Source organism: Dipodomys ordii, unplaced genomic scaffold (genome assembly GCF_000151885.1).
Source record: "Dipodomys ordii isolate 6190 unplaced genomic scaffold, Dord_2.0 Scaffold22, whole genome shotgun sequence".
Taxonomy (NCBI): Eukaryota; Metazoa; Chordata; class Mammalia; order Rodentia; family Heteromyidae; genus Dipodomys; species Dipodomys ordii.
The window spans coordinates 4,200,578-4,217,801 of record NW_012267238.1 but is presented as its reverse complement, the minus strand read 5'-3'; the positions used below and the strand labels follow the sequence as shown (position 1 = coordinate 4,217,801).

Here is a 17,224-nt window from a genome sequence, read left to right as displayed (position 1 = left end):
CCCCCGCCCCCACCGTACCGCAACGGAAAGGCGAAGGCCGCGTAGGATCATGGGGGTGATCAATTACGCCAAGCCGGTGAGGCTGGAAAGATGCTTTGAGAAGGAAAGACAGCCCGAGAAGGCTGGGGCTCGCAAAGGCTGGGGCGCGCGTCGGGGATCCAGACAGGCGCTCCCCACAAGCCGCAGAAAACGAGGGGGGCGGGGATGGGAAGGTGGGCCAGCCATCACCTGCTGGGCCTCCCCAGGGTTCCAGTGTCCCCTGAGGTGGGGGCTCCTCCTCACCTTATCCAACAAGCCGCTGCGGCTGCTGCCCGCGCCGGAGCTGGGGCCACCTCCACTACTACCTCCACCGCCACCGCTCCTCCCGCCTTGTGCAGCCGCTGCCGCCGCCGCCGCCATTTTGCCTGCCTCAGCGTCTCCCTCCCCCTCCGACTTGTCCAAAGCGGATTGGCTGAAGCGGCGGGTCTGACGAGCCACTAGGTGATCGTGCCATCGGGGGATCCGTACTTCCGGAGGTGTGCCGACGCGAAGTTGTAGGTGGAAGTGGCCGCGGAGCTTGCTGGGACTTGTAGTTCGAAGCTCCGACTGCCGGTTGCCGCCTGCGCCGCCAGCCGTGGTGGTCGCGGTTACTAAGGAGTGGTTGGGGGAAGGTTAGTGGTCAGCGCCACGGTGGAGCGGCTCCGAAATCCCCGAGAGGCTCGTCTGCGCGCGAACAGACTGGCCGGCAGGTCGCCTCCGCGAATCGCCCGGAGGCGGAAGCGACGCCGGAGGCAGGTGTGGCTGGAAACCTAACTCGCCTGAGTCTTCCTGCCTCGGCTGCGGCGTCCCCGAAAGAGCGGGAAATAGATCTTCCTTCTGTCTTGCCCTGTTAGGTGACCTAACCCAGTTAATTCTTCTCCGTAGCAACTGTCATCTTGCCTGCTTCGTAAACAACGCACATTTATTGAGTGTCTACTGGGCTGTGGCCTACGTACATTTCCATCCATTCTGTCATTTAATCCCTGTACAGCCCAGTGAGGTTGAGCAAACCAAGGCGTTCATGCAAGGCCAGAAAGTATGTATCCGCGCCCAGAACCGATTTGATGCCAGGTTGTCTTTGTTTTATTTTGTTGTTTTAGACTAAGAAACCCATGGTATTTCCTCTCTGGCATCTCGTTTTTAGGATGTAAATAGTATTCTAGATTTAATTTTTAATTCATCTTTTTTTTGGCAAGTTTTTATTGAGCATAATTATTGCCTGGCATTGTACTAAGGTTTAAGATAGACCTGGCTGCTACTCGAAGAGATGTAGTCATTACATGGCGGTATTGGATTATATTATATGCTGTTAAATTGCATTATAAGTTGCATTATGTCTTTCGCATCCTCCGTTAATTGTACAAATGATGGGGCAGATAATTATTGAATTGCTTAGTAATAGCCTCTATTCTCGTCACTCAAGATATAGCTTTGAATAAAGCAGACAAAAATCTGGCTTGGCAAAGCCAACATGAGAAAATAATGATCAGATTAGACTTTTATCACTTCTGTCAATTCCCCCTCCCAGTTTTTGTTGTTGCTATTTATCTTTCATAACTTCTCATTTTTCTTTTTCTTTTCTTTTTTTTGTCGGTCATGGGGCCTGAACTCTGGGCCTGGGCGCTGTCCCTTAGCTCTTCAGCTCAAGGCTGGCCCGCCACCATTTGAGCCACAGCGCCACTTCCGGCCTTTTCTGCTAATGTGGGGCTGAGGAATGGAACCCAGGACTTCATGCATGCAAGGCAAAGCACTCTACCACTGAACCACCTTCCCAGCCCACTTCTCATTTTTCAAGACTCAGTTCTAATTTTTCAAGACCTGCTGTGTGAAACTCTCCCTGATCCTTGCATCTTCCACCTTTGTAGACAAAATGAAATGTACCAGTAGCATTGTTCATTGTTCAGTTTTGTTACCATTCTCCCTTAAGTAGACCAGTTCCTGTATGAGGTGCTGTGAAGAGAGTTAACATAGGCCCAGGCTTGGCTTTGGAGCAATTCAGCCTCAATCTGAAGTTAGTGGGTGGAGAATAGTCAGAGATGCAAGTCATTATAATACAATATGGCACAGGGCCTCTGAAGTGAGGCAGAAGTGAGCTTGAGGTGGTACCTCAGCTGAGAGTCAACCTGAGACGAGGGAGAAAGTTCCTGCATGAGTCAAAAAATAAGGTAACAGTATGATAAGCCATGGAATGCAAGGATTACATATATTCAGATATAGGTGAGGAGCATTATCGCCTTTTTTGTGGTGGTATTAGATCTTGAACACTCAAGACCTCATGCTCTCACTTTTCGTGCTCAACTTTTCTGATGCTCTGCCACTTGAACTATACTTCTACTTCCAGCTAGCTTTGAATAGTGATTCTTAGATCTCAGCCTCCTGAATAGCTAGAATTAGAAGTGTGAGCCACCAATAGCCAACTCTGTCTCTACCATTTTTATGCTGCAGAAATGTATTTTATTTAAATGATTGTATAAATGATCTTTTCCTTTCTGATTTATGTTTTTTGTATTTTACATAACCAATCCAAGAATACTCCATTATCATAAAACTATTTTCCTATACTCTCTGCCATCTTTGTCCATGTCTCCTATCTAGGTCCATACACATATTTTTATGAATATACATTCCATATATCCATATGTATGTTCAGCTATTTCTTCCATTGTATGGTTTTTCCCCTAAGCCTCTGATAAGATGCACTGTAGACCAGAAGGCTCATTGTAAGATACAACTGGAAAAAAAAACTTTAGGACTGGTGGAGTGGCTCAAGTGGCAGAGCATCTGCCTAGCAGGTCCTGAATTCAAACCCCAGTCCCACAAAAAAAAAAAAAGTCCAAGAGCTCTGAGTGACAGACTGAGGGATTTAATATCTATTTTACAGGTCAAAAGACAGATCAAGAAACAAAAGAAAAAGGAAAGCAAGAGTTTATTGCCAAATTTAAAGCTCAAGTAAGTACTATGTTGAAAGCTGGGTCCCAATATTCTAGAAGAACCTGGATGCTTTCCCAACAGCCATCATCTCTCACATTTCCCAGGCAGTGATTTACTCCTTTATTCCTTTATTCACCTCTCTAGCAGAAAGGATTTCCACTGAGGGGCAGATGCACTGAATGTGAATCTGTTCTCATTCATCCACTTAGCCAAACAATCTTTCCAACATATTTTGAGTGAGTACTGGGTGTTAACCTTAATGGGAAGTTAGTGATGGGTCCAAACCAATATGATAAAGCTGTAAGTAGTGTACTAGGACAAGAATGGGTACTATAGGAACACATAAGAATACCTCACCTTTTGCAGAGGAGGTCAGAGATCAGAAAATCCAGAGAGAGAGAGAGAGGGAAGCTGTTTTATGCCTGGTGTTATATTGAGTGTGTGTGTGTGTGCACGTGCACACTCGCATGCACAAGCGCACACCAGTCCTGGGGCTTGAATGTAAGGCCTGGGCACTGTCCTTTATTTTTTTCATTCAAGACTAGTGCTCTACTACTTGAGCCACACTTCCACTTCCAGCTTTCGGGTGGTTAATTAGAGCTTAGAGTCTCATAGACTTTCCTTCCTGCCCTGGCTGGCTTTGAACCATGATCTTCATATCTCAGCCTCCTGAATAGCTAGGATTACAGGCATAAGCTACTGACTCCTGGCTGATGGTTTAATGCCATAAATGGTGCTCTTTCCCATGAGGATCCTGGAGTCTAGTAATTAATTCAGTTACACATATACTTGTAGGTCCCAGGAGTGCCATCGTAGCCTTCATTTGGCTCACACATATCTATTGGGTCTTATGAGCTGGGTCCCAAGAGTGGAAGAGAGACAATAAATTGGACATAAATTTGGAGGCTTATAGTTCCACAAAGGAGCCCTTCATGATATTTAACAATCTTTTTAAAATTAAGTATTGTAGATTGAACTCAGGGCCTTGTGGTTGGTAGGCAGCTGCTCTACCACTAGAGCCACACCTCTAGCCCACTTTTGCTTTGATCTCTTTTCAAATACATTATATTTCTGCCTGGGATGTCCTGGATTTTGATCCTCCTATTTATGCTTCCCACATTGCTGAGAGGACAGATGTATACCACTGCCTATGTGTTGTTGGTTGAAATGGCATCTCATGGATTTTCTATCCAGACTGGTCTCAAACTTTGATCCTCTCTGCCTCCTGATCAGTTAGTATTATAGGCATAAAGCACCATGTCTGTCTCATTTAATTTTTACTAAAAGTCTTAGGAACACAGAACTTTTATCTTCATTTTTGATATAGGAAGTCTGAAGCACAAATAGGTCAAATAATTTGATAAAAGTCAGTCAGCTTTCTTTGTAATAAAAACTAAATTCAAACTTAAGCTTCCCATTCCCCCAAATTATTTCTTTTCCTACTTTCACTCCAAAACACTTGGATCCCAGCTCTCCTCACTGGACCTGCCTGCCTTTTACTGAACGTTGCCCCATCCTGTTAAGTCATGATTCCATAGTCTTCATGTGGTCTCCCTTCCTCTGGCTAGGGGCTTACAAATCCCTACAACTTTGCCACTTCAAATTGTGTGGACCTGTCTTAAAGCAGATCTGAGAATGGCTAGATCCCTTTTAAGAGAAATTTCTAAGAGCTCACGACTTAAGGAACTTAGATCTCTAGTGTAGCCCTGGGGTTGAATTTTAAAGGATGACAAGGTGGGAAAGGATATTCAAAAGAATACCTAGAACAAGGCTCACATGTGAATGGTGTGCGTTAGGGTTAAAGTACAGCCTAGAGAGCCTGAATGGTCAGGACTGGCTGGAGCTAGAAAGGTTAGAGAATAGGATGCTAAGGTCCTTCAGGACCAGGCTCTGGCATCTAGCCTTCATGCTCAGTGGGAACTCAGATGACAGTTGCAGTAGTCTACCTGGGAGATGATGCAGTATTTTTGAGCCCAAAGTATCACTCAATAATCACTTAGCTACATGAGATAAGAAGAGGGGCATTGGTCTAGGATGATATCCAGGATGCATTAGTAATGCCCAAATGCGCATTTTCAAGAGAGAAGGAAATATTTGTTACTGAAATTGAAAAGCAAAGCAGAGGAGTTGGTTTATTTATTTGAATAGGACCTACTATTTAATTCTTACACCATGAGATCAAAAATTTCAATCAGAAAAAAATATGCAGGAACCCTTTGGGTTGAATCTACTCCCCACTGGTTTGGCCTATACCTTATTTCAAAATGGTATATTCATTACCAGCACTCAAATAATCAGGAGTTTTTCTGCAAATGGCAGAATTCTTTGGAAAAAATGGGAATATCTGGCAACACTGACTCATATTTGTATGTGGTAGTGGTTGTGAAAGCTAAATAGGAGCCAACTCATTTGCTGTCATTGGCTTTTGAGACACAGGGTCTTGCTATGTAGCAAGGCTGGCTTCCAATTCATGATTCTTTTACCTTAGCCTCCTGAGTGCCAAGACTGTAGCTATGCCCCACCATGTCTGGGTGTGATCTCTGTAGGCAGATGCATACTCATACACTTGCTCCTCTTCCATGCTCTTCCCTCCCACATCCAGGTTTCTTCATTCACATGGTCTAGCCAACTTCTATAACCATTTGTATTTCTAACTCTTGATTAAAATGCAGGTTTTTGCAAGGTTTGTCATCCGATTGTGACAGAGTTCAGTATTAACTTAAAAGGTTCTGTTTCAGATTTTTTTGTATGGTTGGTTGACTTTTTTGTTGTTGTTGTTGTTGTTTTTTGAGACAGTATCATTCTGTAGCTCAGGCTGGCCTCAAACTCGCTGCAAAACTCATGCTGGCTTGGAGCTCATGATCCTTCTACCTTTACCTCCCAAATGCAAGGATTACAGGATGAACCACCATTCCTGGCTTTATGGACTAGTTTTTATCCTAGCCTTGCCTGACTGCTCTTTCTTTTTCCTGAAACTTTCTCTTCCATTGGTTTGCTTGACAGCTCCCTGCCTGACCTCTACCCCTTAAATCTTTTCTACAGTTCCTTTCTTAATTTTCCAGGTCTGCTCCTCTTTGCTTCTAACTTAAATGCTTGTACTTGCAGTTGATCTGTTGCTCTTTTTCTTTGCCTTCCCTTTCTTCTTCTCTTCTTTCCTTCTGCTCTTTTTGTTTTGCTTTTGTTACTCAGTGTTTGGCATGGACCCTCATTGCTACAGTGGTCTTCATACAATCCCAGCTGCTAATCACTTTCATCCAGTACGTTTTTGTCAGACCTCCCTTTCTGAGGCATATTTGGGGTCATGGCTCTCCCCAGCTCGCATCATGGCTCTCATTATTCTTATTTGCATATCATCTTCCCTAAAATGTGAGCCCCCTTCTCTTGAAACTCAGTTAAACAGAAGAGTTTGCGAACATGTAATATGTACTTGGTGCTCCCCTTCTCACTTGATGCTATAGTTTCTCTATTAAAGTGGGATTATTATGCAGGCCTAGTAATTCTAGCTACTTGGAGTGCTGAGAGCAGACAGATTGTCATTCTAGGCCAGGCTGGGCAGTAAAGTTCATGAGACTCCATTTCAACAGAAGTGAGGTGCAGTAACATGCTCCTGTTATCCTAGCTACAAAGGGAAATGTAAAATAGGAGGATCACAGTCCACTTATATTCTTGGGCAGGAAGCCAGTCACAACCCTGGTATAAATAAGGTATACTTCTCCCTTGCCATACCAGTACAAAAATGGGCTGGAGGCATAATACAGTATAGAGTGCTTAGCTAGTAAGTGTGAGGCCCTGAGTTTAAACCCAGTAACATAACAAAGTAAGATCGTTTGCAACCATTTTACACATGAGGAAACTGAGGATCCCAAGGAAAGAGCTTGCCCAAATACACAATTTTCCTAGAACCAATACTCAAACCAGGTCTGTATAAGCCAAAAGGTAATGCTGTTTCTAGTATTCTATTGCTAGTATTTCTAGTAGAGTTAGACTGATTTGAGCTGGAAAACCCAGGACCCATCTCCTCTCACTTAAATGACAGCCCTTTTCTGCCATAGAGTGGGTGTGGGGGGGAGGGGCATCTCTGGAACCCCAGAGGCAAGTATGCAGGGCACAGTGGTCCTAGAGGGCTCATGAGCTATTCTGGAGTCAAAGAGTTCAGCTGCTACTTCTGCTTATCTTACTCCTCACTGTCCTTGCTGGTCCTTAGGGAGATGACTACCTCAGGAATATACAAGCTGGACGAGGGGAAACCCTACCTGGGCAACTGCTTTCCAGCCAGAAATCTGCTACGGATGCCTGAGGAAGGTCAGGTGACTTCTCAAATTGGTACCTTCTCCCCAGCCCTAGCTCCTGCGTCACAATTCCTCATATCCAAGTCATCCTCCCGAGCTCCTTCATAACATTTTCCTCTGGAACTCTCAGTGCTGTCCCCTCCCCTCCCCTCCATCCTTCTCAGTGGGTCTCCTACAGCAGTGCCCCCTGCTGTTCAGTAGCCTCATTGCAGACATATAACCTATCCTTCATAGTCTCTCACCTGTCCTACTCTCAACTATAGCCCCATTGCTTTACTTATGACTCATTCCACAGTACTCTATTTTCACACAGCTTTTTTTATTTGCTTTGAATGTTCTAGTCTTCATTCCAGATATCTAAACTCTTCCCATCCATGAAACCCACTCTCTCCACCTTTTTCAACAAGCCAGCCCTAGTCTTTGGTGTACCTTTCTGTGTCACTTACTTGATAAGCAATCATATTCTGCCCAGCTCCTAACTCAAAGTGCTGAAACTTCACACTGCTATCCCTGGGACCCCCCTCCTAACACTGAGCAGAGACCTGTAGATAGAATACTTTCTAAAAGTATGAGTTGGATTTGATTCTTTGAAAGGGCAAGAGAAAAGTACATCTTGTTTATGCCAGAGTTGTGACTTGTTGGTAATCCATTTATATTTGTGGAATATGTTCCAAGAGCACTAGTGCCTGGAACCTATACAGACTGTCTATATTTATATATATATATATACATATACATATATATATATACCTATAATAACATGTAATTTATAAATTAGGCATAGTACAAAATTGACAAATATGGTTATAGTTACTCTAGTTAGCTAATGAAACAATTATAACAATATATGGCAAAAAGTTCATTAAAACTTAATGAATTTTCTACTTCCAGAATTTTCTATTAATATATTTAGATTGTAGTTGATTGCCAGTAACTAAAACCACAGATAGAAAAGCCTTAGATGACAGAAGACTGCTGTATATAGAATGTTAAAGGAACTGTGTCCTCCAGTCAGTCCTTCCATTTTTCTTTTTCTGTTTCTTTTTTTTTGGGGGGGGGGGTCCGGTCGTGGGGCCTGAACTCTGGGTCTGGGCAGCCCTTCCATTTTTCTAGAATAATTTCATTTTTGCATACGGACCTTCCTTGGAAATGGACTTGTTTAAAATCCTGCAAGAGGGCTGGGAAGGTGGCTCAGTGGTAGAGCGCTTGCCTTGCATGTCTGAGGCCCTGGGTTTGATTCCTCAGTACCACATAAGCAAAAAGAAAAAAGCTGGAAGTGGTGCTGTGGCTCAAGTGGTAGAGCCCTAGCCTTGAGCTGCAGAGCTAAGGGACAGCACCCAGGCCCAGAGTTCAGGCCCCACGACTGGACCCAAAATAAATAAATAAATAAATAAATAAAATCCTGCAAGAGATCTATGAATTCATTCATTCATCTTTCCTCCACCCTACAGATGGAGAGCTACAGAAATATAGAGCTGTTATCTGTGTTTGTATACTATGTATATGTCTGCTGAGAACACCACTACCTTAGCAGTAAAGAACATACTTCTTAGATCTTGGTTTGTAAATACCATTCTCCAGTGAAAGAAGCAAGGACTCCTGAGAGAAATAGATCTTTCTCCATTCTTGGCTGAACCAAATAGGGCCTAGTGTTATCAGAAAGTAAAGAAGTTCTCAAAGTGATGGGGAAAGATTGAAATGATACTAGCGCCAAATAACAGGGCCCAAGCTGGAACAGTCTAAGCAATGAAATAAACTATTGAATAAATGAATATTTATGAGTCCATAGTGATACAAATAAATATTTGAATAAATATATAAGTGGGGGAGAAAGAACAACTTTTTCTTACAATAGAGCCTAACTAGTAAATATAAAAGGAATGAGAGAAATAGGAAATCACTAAAATTTTACAGGTAACAGCCAGGACTAGTAGGAAATAGAGATAGAGACAGACAGACAGACAGACAGACAGACAGACAGACAGACAGGCAGACAGATAGATAGATAGATAGATAGATAGATAGATAGATAAAGATAGATTGATTCCTGCTCTCACCAGGAATTGGCTTATTGATTTTGGGGGTGGGGGGCTGAGGAAACTGTAAGAGCTGATACTGTGGTATTTTTTTCCTAGTATAAACGTTGGTACCAAGGGCCTTGCACATATTAGACAACACTGTATTACTATCTATACTCCCAATATCAAGGTATATTTATTAATTACAAAGGGAAAGACAGTAATTTTTCAGTCAAGAAATGAGACAGCACTTCAACTGAGTGATCAAAATTAATATCACAATTCTAGATGTAATGACACACACCTGTAATCCCAGTACTCAGGAGGCTGAAGTGGGCAGATTGTGAGTTCAGAGTCAGCCTGGGCTATATACCATATAGACCTTGTCTTAAAAAAATTAACATCACCAGAAATGAGGCATAATGGCTTCACGAACTCTCTGAAATCACATGCTAAGGAAGTTCCATCTTTGCTTCTGTGGTAGCTTTGCCAAAGGCATATCTTCAATTTAATCATGGAAAAGTATCCAGTTCGAACTTTAAAATAATTTAGAAAACAACTGACAAGTGCTTTTCACAAATGTTAAGGTTACACAAGGGGAAAAAAAAGCCTGCACAGACTGGGACACACTGAGGTACTATGACAGCTGAGTGGAGTATGAGGTCCTGAAGCAAAACAAGAACATTAGTGAGAAAACCGCAAAAGGAAAAGGGGCTGAGACAAGTAACTGATACCATGCCAGTATTAATTGCGTGGTTTCAATCACTGTGTTACGGTTACATCAAGAGGTGAGCAGTTACGGTGGTTAGGTGAAGGCTACATGGGTATCTGGACTACTTTTGCAATTGTTTTTGGAAATCCAAACCTGTCTCAAGATGAAAAAACATGAAGGAGAATATCGTCTCCCTTGATTCTCTTCCTGCTAAAAGCCTAGTTCCATGACAACCCTTCGTGTGATTTTTCTTTTTTTTTTGGGGGGGGGGTCCGGTCGTGGGGCCTGAACTCTGGGCCTGGGCAGCCCTTCAGCTCAAGGCTAGTGTTCTACCACTTGAGCCACAGCGCCACTTCCTGCTTTTTTCTTTTTGCTTATGTGGTGCTGAGGAATCGAACCCAGGGCCTCAGGCATGCAAGGCAAGCGCTCTACCACTGAGCCACCTTCCCAGCCCCTCGTGTGATTTTTCAGGACCTCTTCTCATAGCCTGACTCTGCCGACCTCTCCAGCCTCATCCTATGTCTTCACAATGCTCTTCTGACATGCTCTGGGCCTTTCTTCCTAGCCATATTGAGAATTTTGGTACAAACTTAGACTGGTGTCTTAAGGAATGGAGGATTTGAGGATAGGATCAAAGAGAACTGAAGTCCATGTCTGGATAGTGAAATATTTGGCAATGGGTTACCTGGACTATTGAGCCCAGAGTGGGAGTGAGAAATGGCTCATGCAAAACACAAGGCAGGAATTGTCTCAAGTCCCCAGTACAGGGTTTCAGCTGTACCAGAAGACAGCCAGTGGTAGGAGACCTGAGCTGGTTCCCACAACTATTTGTCTCTGCTTGGTCCTCATCTCTATTTCTGTGTATTGCTTCTGTGTTTTCCTCTGCTTGGTTTCCAGTCTTCACATAGCGAACTCCCTTCAACTTACTATATCCACTCATGCCCTAGTCTGGTAGCTTCTTCTCTGGGCTTGCATAGCAACTCATAAATCGTTAAAAGTTGTTTTTTGGGGGGAAGGGGTGGGAGTCTTAAACATTCATATATCCCCAGGTCCCTGCACAAAGTAGATGTTCAAAAAGGGTTGAATGGCGATTTTGTGGGTGGGAGCCATGGCTCAGCCTTCACTAAGTCAGCAACATTTACAATACGGTAAGTTCTATACAAGCATTGGCTATACCAGGTTGAGTTAGACAAAGTCCCTGCTTTTTTTTTTTTTCCTCCTGATTCTGGGGCTTGAACTCAGGGTGCTGTCCTTGGGCCTCTTCGTGTTCAAGGCTAGCTCTCTAATACTTGAGTCACAGAGCCACTTCTAGCTTTTTTGAGTAGTTTACTGGCAATAAGAGTCTCAAGGTGACTTTTCTGCCTGGGCTGGCTTTGAACCATGATCCTCAGATCTCAGCCTCCTGAGTAGCTAGGAATACAGACATAAACCATTGGCACCTGGCTTAGAATGTCATCATAATTTTTATTGGATCAGCTTACTAGTAAACTTCATCTTTTTCTTTTTGCTGACAAATTTCTTGTGTTTTCTACAGTGAACATAATTGTTTGTTGTTTCTTTTTTTTTGGGGGGGTCCAGTTGTGGGGCCTGAACTCTGGGCCCTCAGCTCTTCAGCTCAAGGCTGGCGCTCTACCACTTGAGCCACAGAGCCACTTCCGGCTTTTTTCTTTTTGCTTATGTGGTGCTGAGGAATCGAACCTAGGGCCTCAGGCATGCAAGGCAAGCGCTCTACCACTGAGCCAACTTCCCAGCTGTTTCTCACTTTTTTATTCTGAGTTTTCAACATAACTTTCTCTCTACAGTGATGGAAGTCCGGGAAGAGGGATCCCACTGAGTTGAGGTCTTTTACCTAAACTATGACCAACCAAGAGAGTAACTGACTGATATAGGAAATAGGGAATCCAGTCCTTTGTTGGGGTCAGGAAAAACTTCACAGAATAGAAAATACTTGATGCTGGGTCTTAAAGGAACAATAATTTGGACATGAACATGTGAAGAAAGAAATTAAGTATTCCACAAGAAATTGAGTAAGTATTCTTTTAGTCTAAGCCTTTTCATCTGTAAAATACACTCAGTAACATGTCCTTCATTTGGACTATGGGAGGCAATTAAATGAGATCGGTATGGTGACATCTCCCACCCCTAGCAGAAAGAAGTACAGCATCTGTTGTATGGTAGTAATTAGGAGCTATTTTTGGCTGAGTGTTATGTAATTGTACTCACTGTAACTTTAGAGGATTTTACCCCTTTCTCAGTGTTCTGATCTTTCCAACAGGCCGAGGACACTGGTTAGTGGCTCGCAGAAGTAGTGCTAAGAAGAAAACTGTGCATGAACCTCAGACATCTGTTGAAAGTCAACAACAGCTGAAGAAGGTTTCTTTTGAGATTCTGGATAAGAAAGCATCTCAACAGGAAAGCGAAGTAGACATTTCTAGATACATTATGGACCGGGCTTTTCTGGTGAGAGTAAATGCATCCTAGAATGACTGGCAGCATCAGCTGGGAGATGAGGAGGAGGAAGAGGAGAAATGACAGGACTGCCCTGACCTACCCTTGTCCTGACTGGGGTAAAGGGTCACCCTGACTGATACATCTACCACAGCTCATGAGAGTGATATTGGCAAATTCCATGAGGAAGGGCCCAAGACTTTATATGTAAAGCCTCCTTTGGATACACCTTGTGAAATGGGCATGTTATTGCCATCCTTATTATATTGTTACAATTGGGCACATGGGAAAATGAGGCCCTGAGAGGTCATTGGCCATGGCGGAAGTCCCACAGTCAGTATATGGCTGGGTCAAGATTAGAACTCTGGTCTATTAGCTCCAAAGCCTGTACTTTCACATTATATGAAGTATTGGAGAGGCACCACAGCAGTTGAGTGGGAGTCAATTGAGAAGACTATTCCAATGCATAGGAAGATCGAGATTCCTGCTCTGCTCTGCCCTAAGGTGACTTTTCTAGGAGCTGGTGGAATTGGGGAGGTCTTCCTTTCCCATAGCCTTTGTCTCTTGGCTTTAGCATTTAGCTAAATGCCAGAGGAACTGACCAGTTATTTCTCAGAACCTAGGGTAGTCTTTGATGAAAAGAGCTAAGGTGACAGGGTTGGAGACCTGCCAGCTAGTTTCACATCTGTTCTGTGCAATGCTTCAGGGACTTTGCAAAGAAAGACATATTTTGTAAATCAATATTAATGAGCAGTCTGGTTCTCATTGCTTCCATGGGAAGAATTTCCTGGTAGCCTTCTTTGTTCTCAGCTTCTGCCCATGGGTCCCAAGAAATGGTTTCTGCATAGATCAGGAGTTGCAAGAGAACGTGGCTGGTTTCATTTCACCTCAACTGAGTAATGCAAGCTTTTGTGCAGAGCCTATGGAATTGGTTTCAGTAATACTGAGGCGAGGCAGAAACACTTGCCATGGTGGTCCTTCTCTTTATTGCCAAATGACCATTGGCCCTTCATATGCATGGGTATGAAATATTCAGTCCATAGATTGTAAATATTTGAAAAAGTGAAATAAAACATTTCTCTCTACTAAGCATGCACACACTTTTAAAAGTCACTGTTCCTTAAACAATACAACAATTTTCATATTATTTATTTATATTAGGTATAATAAACTAGAAATGGTTCTAAGATACAGGAGGATTGCTCAGACTACATACAAATAGGACACCATTTTATGTAAGGCACTTGAGCACCTGCACATTTTGGTATTAGATGAGGGTTCTAGAACTAGTTGCTAGCAGATACTGAAGGACAACTATACATATATATTCCCATATTTCATGGGTATGGCTTATTACCCAATTCCACTTTGGGTAGAAAAAGAAAGCAGCAAGTTTGGTTTGTTGTTTGTTTTTGGAGTAACAAGATACACATTCTGCCAGTTGGATGGTTCTACTTGAATGCTTTGCTTGTTAAATTGTCCTCCCTCTACAAGTCCCCAAATTGTTTTTCTCCAGTATTACTATACTTTATGTTGGCCTGACTATTTACCTAGTCCCAAGCCAATAATCTGGGGGAATACTTTATACCTTCCTCTCCCTCACTGTCCCCAACACCAACCCTTACCTAATCCTGGAATTTTTTTTTTTTTTACTAAATTTCTATGGCCACCATCTTTAACTTGGCTACCATCATCTCTTATTGGAGTGATTGATAACTTCCTAACTAGTTGAACAAGTGAGGATGCCTTTTATTAGGTAGATTAATTTGCTGGTTGAATAACATCTTACAAGGTTCAGGTTCCTTCCATCCTCCTTCTCTGTCATCCATCATCTTCTGTCATTTAATATACTAAATTGTCCTCTTGGGATGATAGCCTTCATGATCCTGAGGTTGCTGCAGCAATTCTATCATCACATATAGAGGATAGCCAGTGTCTTACGTCAATTTTTAGAAGAAAGCTTTCCTTAACTGGTCATCCAACCTTACTATCAGCAGCAGCCAGTGTCTCATTGGCTAGTTTATGACACATGTCTAAACAGTCATCAGTGAGAAGGAGATCTCTAGGATTAGCTTAAGCAGGTTAAGACTTGTATCTTAGAACTAGGACTTAAAATATATTCACTCAAGGTGAATATAATCGGTCCACTTTAACATAGGGAGCAGAGAAGTAGTAATGGGAAAGTAATTAATAAATCTGGTACATTCTTCTCTCCTGTCTTCTCATCCTTTGTTTGTTTCTTGCTTTAAAGAAAATCACCAACAGCCTTTTATTGGTTGTAGGATAAAAATCATAATTTGGTTCAGAACCAGCAAGTATCAACATGATGACTGCCTTTCTACATTGTTATGTTTGTCATTCCATTAAAAGCACCTTATCTTTTCCAGCCTGGTAGACTTCACCATCCCTGATACCCACTTCATAGGACTAACTCCTGTTCAACTCTTAGCTCTCAGCTTAAATATCATTACTTCAACTTACCATTTCCTCACTTTCACACTAAGGTTAGGATCCTGTTACTGTCTCTCATAGGACCTCAAATCTTTAAAATACTTATCACATTTATAATACTTGTTTATCACTCAGCTTTCCATGAGAGTTTAGAATCTGAAAAAGTATGGACTGCTTCTGCTTTGTTTCCATTGTCTTCCCACTGCCCAGCATAATTCAGAGCCTAAATATAGCAGTTACTGTGAATAATTAATGGAACAAAGGAAAGAGTTCCAGTAAACATGAATAAGGTTGAGATTTGCTTTTAACTTCTGTGTGTGTGTGTGTGTGTGTATGTGTGTGTGTGTGTGCGTGTGCGTGCGTGCACACACGCACTAGTGCTAGGGCTTGAACGTAGTATCTAGGCATGATCTCAGCCTCCTAAGTAGGTAGGATTACAGATGTGAGCTACTGGTGACCAGCTGCTTCTAACTTTTTAAATATGATATATGGCAGGCAAATATGTGTAGAGTTTAATGATAACAGATTTGAATTCAAATCATAACTATCAATTACTTATGTAAGGTATTTGTCCGTTCTTGACCTCATGAAAAAAGAGAGAGAGCTGGAGGCTTAATTCAATGGTAGAGCATTTGCTTAGTTTGTGAGTTTTATCCCCAGTACCACATACAAAAAGAATGAGATAATTTTACTTATGACAAAGGGCTTAGTTATAAGGCAGTGTGCTAATATATTTAGTATGGTGTATAGCCCAAAATAGTGCTTAGTAATTACTGTGCTATAAATAATGAATGAATGAGCAAGCAAGCAAATGATAAATGTGTAAGAGGGCTCAACAAGAAAATACTGAACAAAAATAGCTTTTAATTGGTTGCATTTTGTTGTGGTCTTGAGAGCTAACTCTGTATCTTGTGTCCCAAGCTGAAACACCATGGTGTGACAAGGCCATCAGACCTTTGCAACATCAACGTGAGTGGCCTAAAGTTATCCCAGGTAAGGCCAGTAGTGAACATGTGACTAGAGTGAGCCAAACATGAGAGGTACCTGGTTCTTCTGGTTTGTGTGTTGCCCCTCCAGAGTTTCTGTGGATTAGAAGGAAGGAGGGACAGGTTAAACAATGAGTGGAAAAAGTATTCAGAAATCAATATTTGGTAGAGATTGGGTTTCGCCATTTTCCCATTTGGTGTGAATTAAGAGAACTCACCATAGAAATCTACCTTTGAACTTGCAGTAGAATTTTGGTGGGCTTTCTGGCTGGGCATGGAGGCCTAGACGTTCAATGGAAGTTACTTAGAAGATGGAATTTGGTTTGAGGCCAGTCTGGGGAAAAGGGTTAGTGATACTATATCTCAATTAATAATTTTTGTGGTCCATCTGTATGGGAAGCATAGGTAGAATTGTGGTCTGAGACAAGTCCTGGACAAAAGCACAAAACTTTACATGACAAAGAACTAAAACACAGCGGGATCAGCTGCATGGCTCAAGTTGGGATAGAACACCTGCTAACAAGTGTAAAGCCCTGAGTTCTGTCCAGTACTCCCCCCGCCCCAAGAAAGAATTTTGATGGGATTTAATTCTTTTTATGACACTTGAGTTTCCATCACAAGTTTCCACTATCTGGTAGGGATATTAGAGAAACTCTTCTGATGGGAAGGAATATACAAAGAATGAAAGCTTGGGGGCTGGGAAGGTGGCTCAGTGGTAGAGCGCTTGCCTTGCATGCATGAGGCCCTGAGTTCGATTCCTCAGCAAAAAGAGAAAAGCTGGAAGTGGTGCTGTGGCTCACGTGGTAGAGCACTAGCCTTGAGCTGAGCTGAGGGACAGCGCCCAGGCCCAGAGTTCAGGCCCCATGACTGGACCCCCCCCCAAAAAAAAAGAAAGAAAGAAAGCTTGGAAATAAACTAGGAGAAGCTATAACTTATAAAACTTTCACACAATGGGAATAGTACCCAGGAATTCAAGTGGATTCAAGTGGATGGTCTAGAGCAATACACATATATGTATATCAACACAAATCACAGAAATATACTGTGCAAATGCACAATGAAGCATATCTACCATATTGTTGCACTTAATGTAAAGTTTTAAAATATTTAAACAGCACTATAATTGACTGATGGATACACATGTAAATATGTGCATGACTATAACATAATACAAAACAGGAATGGAAATGGTCACCAATTCAAGATAGTACATGATTGGGAGGGAAATGTGGAGGGTTGTGGTGATGGTCAACCCTCTAATAGTTCACTTATTTCTTCAAAAAATTTCAAAGATAGAAGGTTTTATATATTTTATGATTTATATATTTTATACATAATTATATATTTAATAGTGGTCACATGGGTCATCAA

General features: G+C 42.3%; 2 protein-coding genes across 4 annotated transcripts in view; one reads left to right on the top strand and one right to left on the bottom strand.

Moving 5' to 3' along the window:
* Spcs2 (signal peptidase complex subunit 2 homolog (S. cerevisiae)) overlaps positions 1–425 on the bottom strand; it is a 17,228-nt gene extending 16,803 nt beyond the window's left edge. The window contains exon 1 of the mRNA XM_013014169.1: positions 283–425. Within this exon, the coding sequence (XP_012869623.1) occupies positions 283–399 (117 nt within the window). The 5' untranslated portion in view covers positions 400–425. The remainder of the gene's footprint in view (positions 1–282) is intronic.
* A 168-nt stretch (positions 426–593) lies between these two features.
* Xrra1 (X-ray radiation resistance associated 1) overlaps positions 594–17,224 on the top strand; it is a 49,064-nt gene continuing 32,433 nt past the window's right edge. For 2 of the 3 annotated variants that reach the window (XM_013014012.1, XM_013014011.1), the window contains exons 1-5: positions 594–774; positions 2,900–2,967; positions 7,154–7,251; positions 12,244–12,428; positions 15,789–15,860. In XM_013014012.1, the coding sequence (XP_012869466.1) occupies positions 7,158–7,251; positions 12,244–12,428; positions 15,789–15,860 (351 nt within the window). In that variant the 5' untranslated portion in view covers positions 594–774; positions 2,900–2,967; positions 7,154–7,157. Of the gene's footprint in view, positions 775–2,899; positions 2,968–7,153; positions 7,252–12,243; positions 12,429–12,840; positions 12,921–15,788; positions 15,861–17,224 lie in introns of those variants that run through there. The other variant, XM_013014013.1, reaches the window with a different exon arrangement.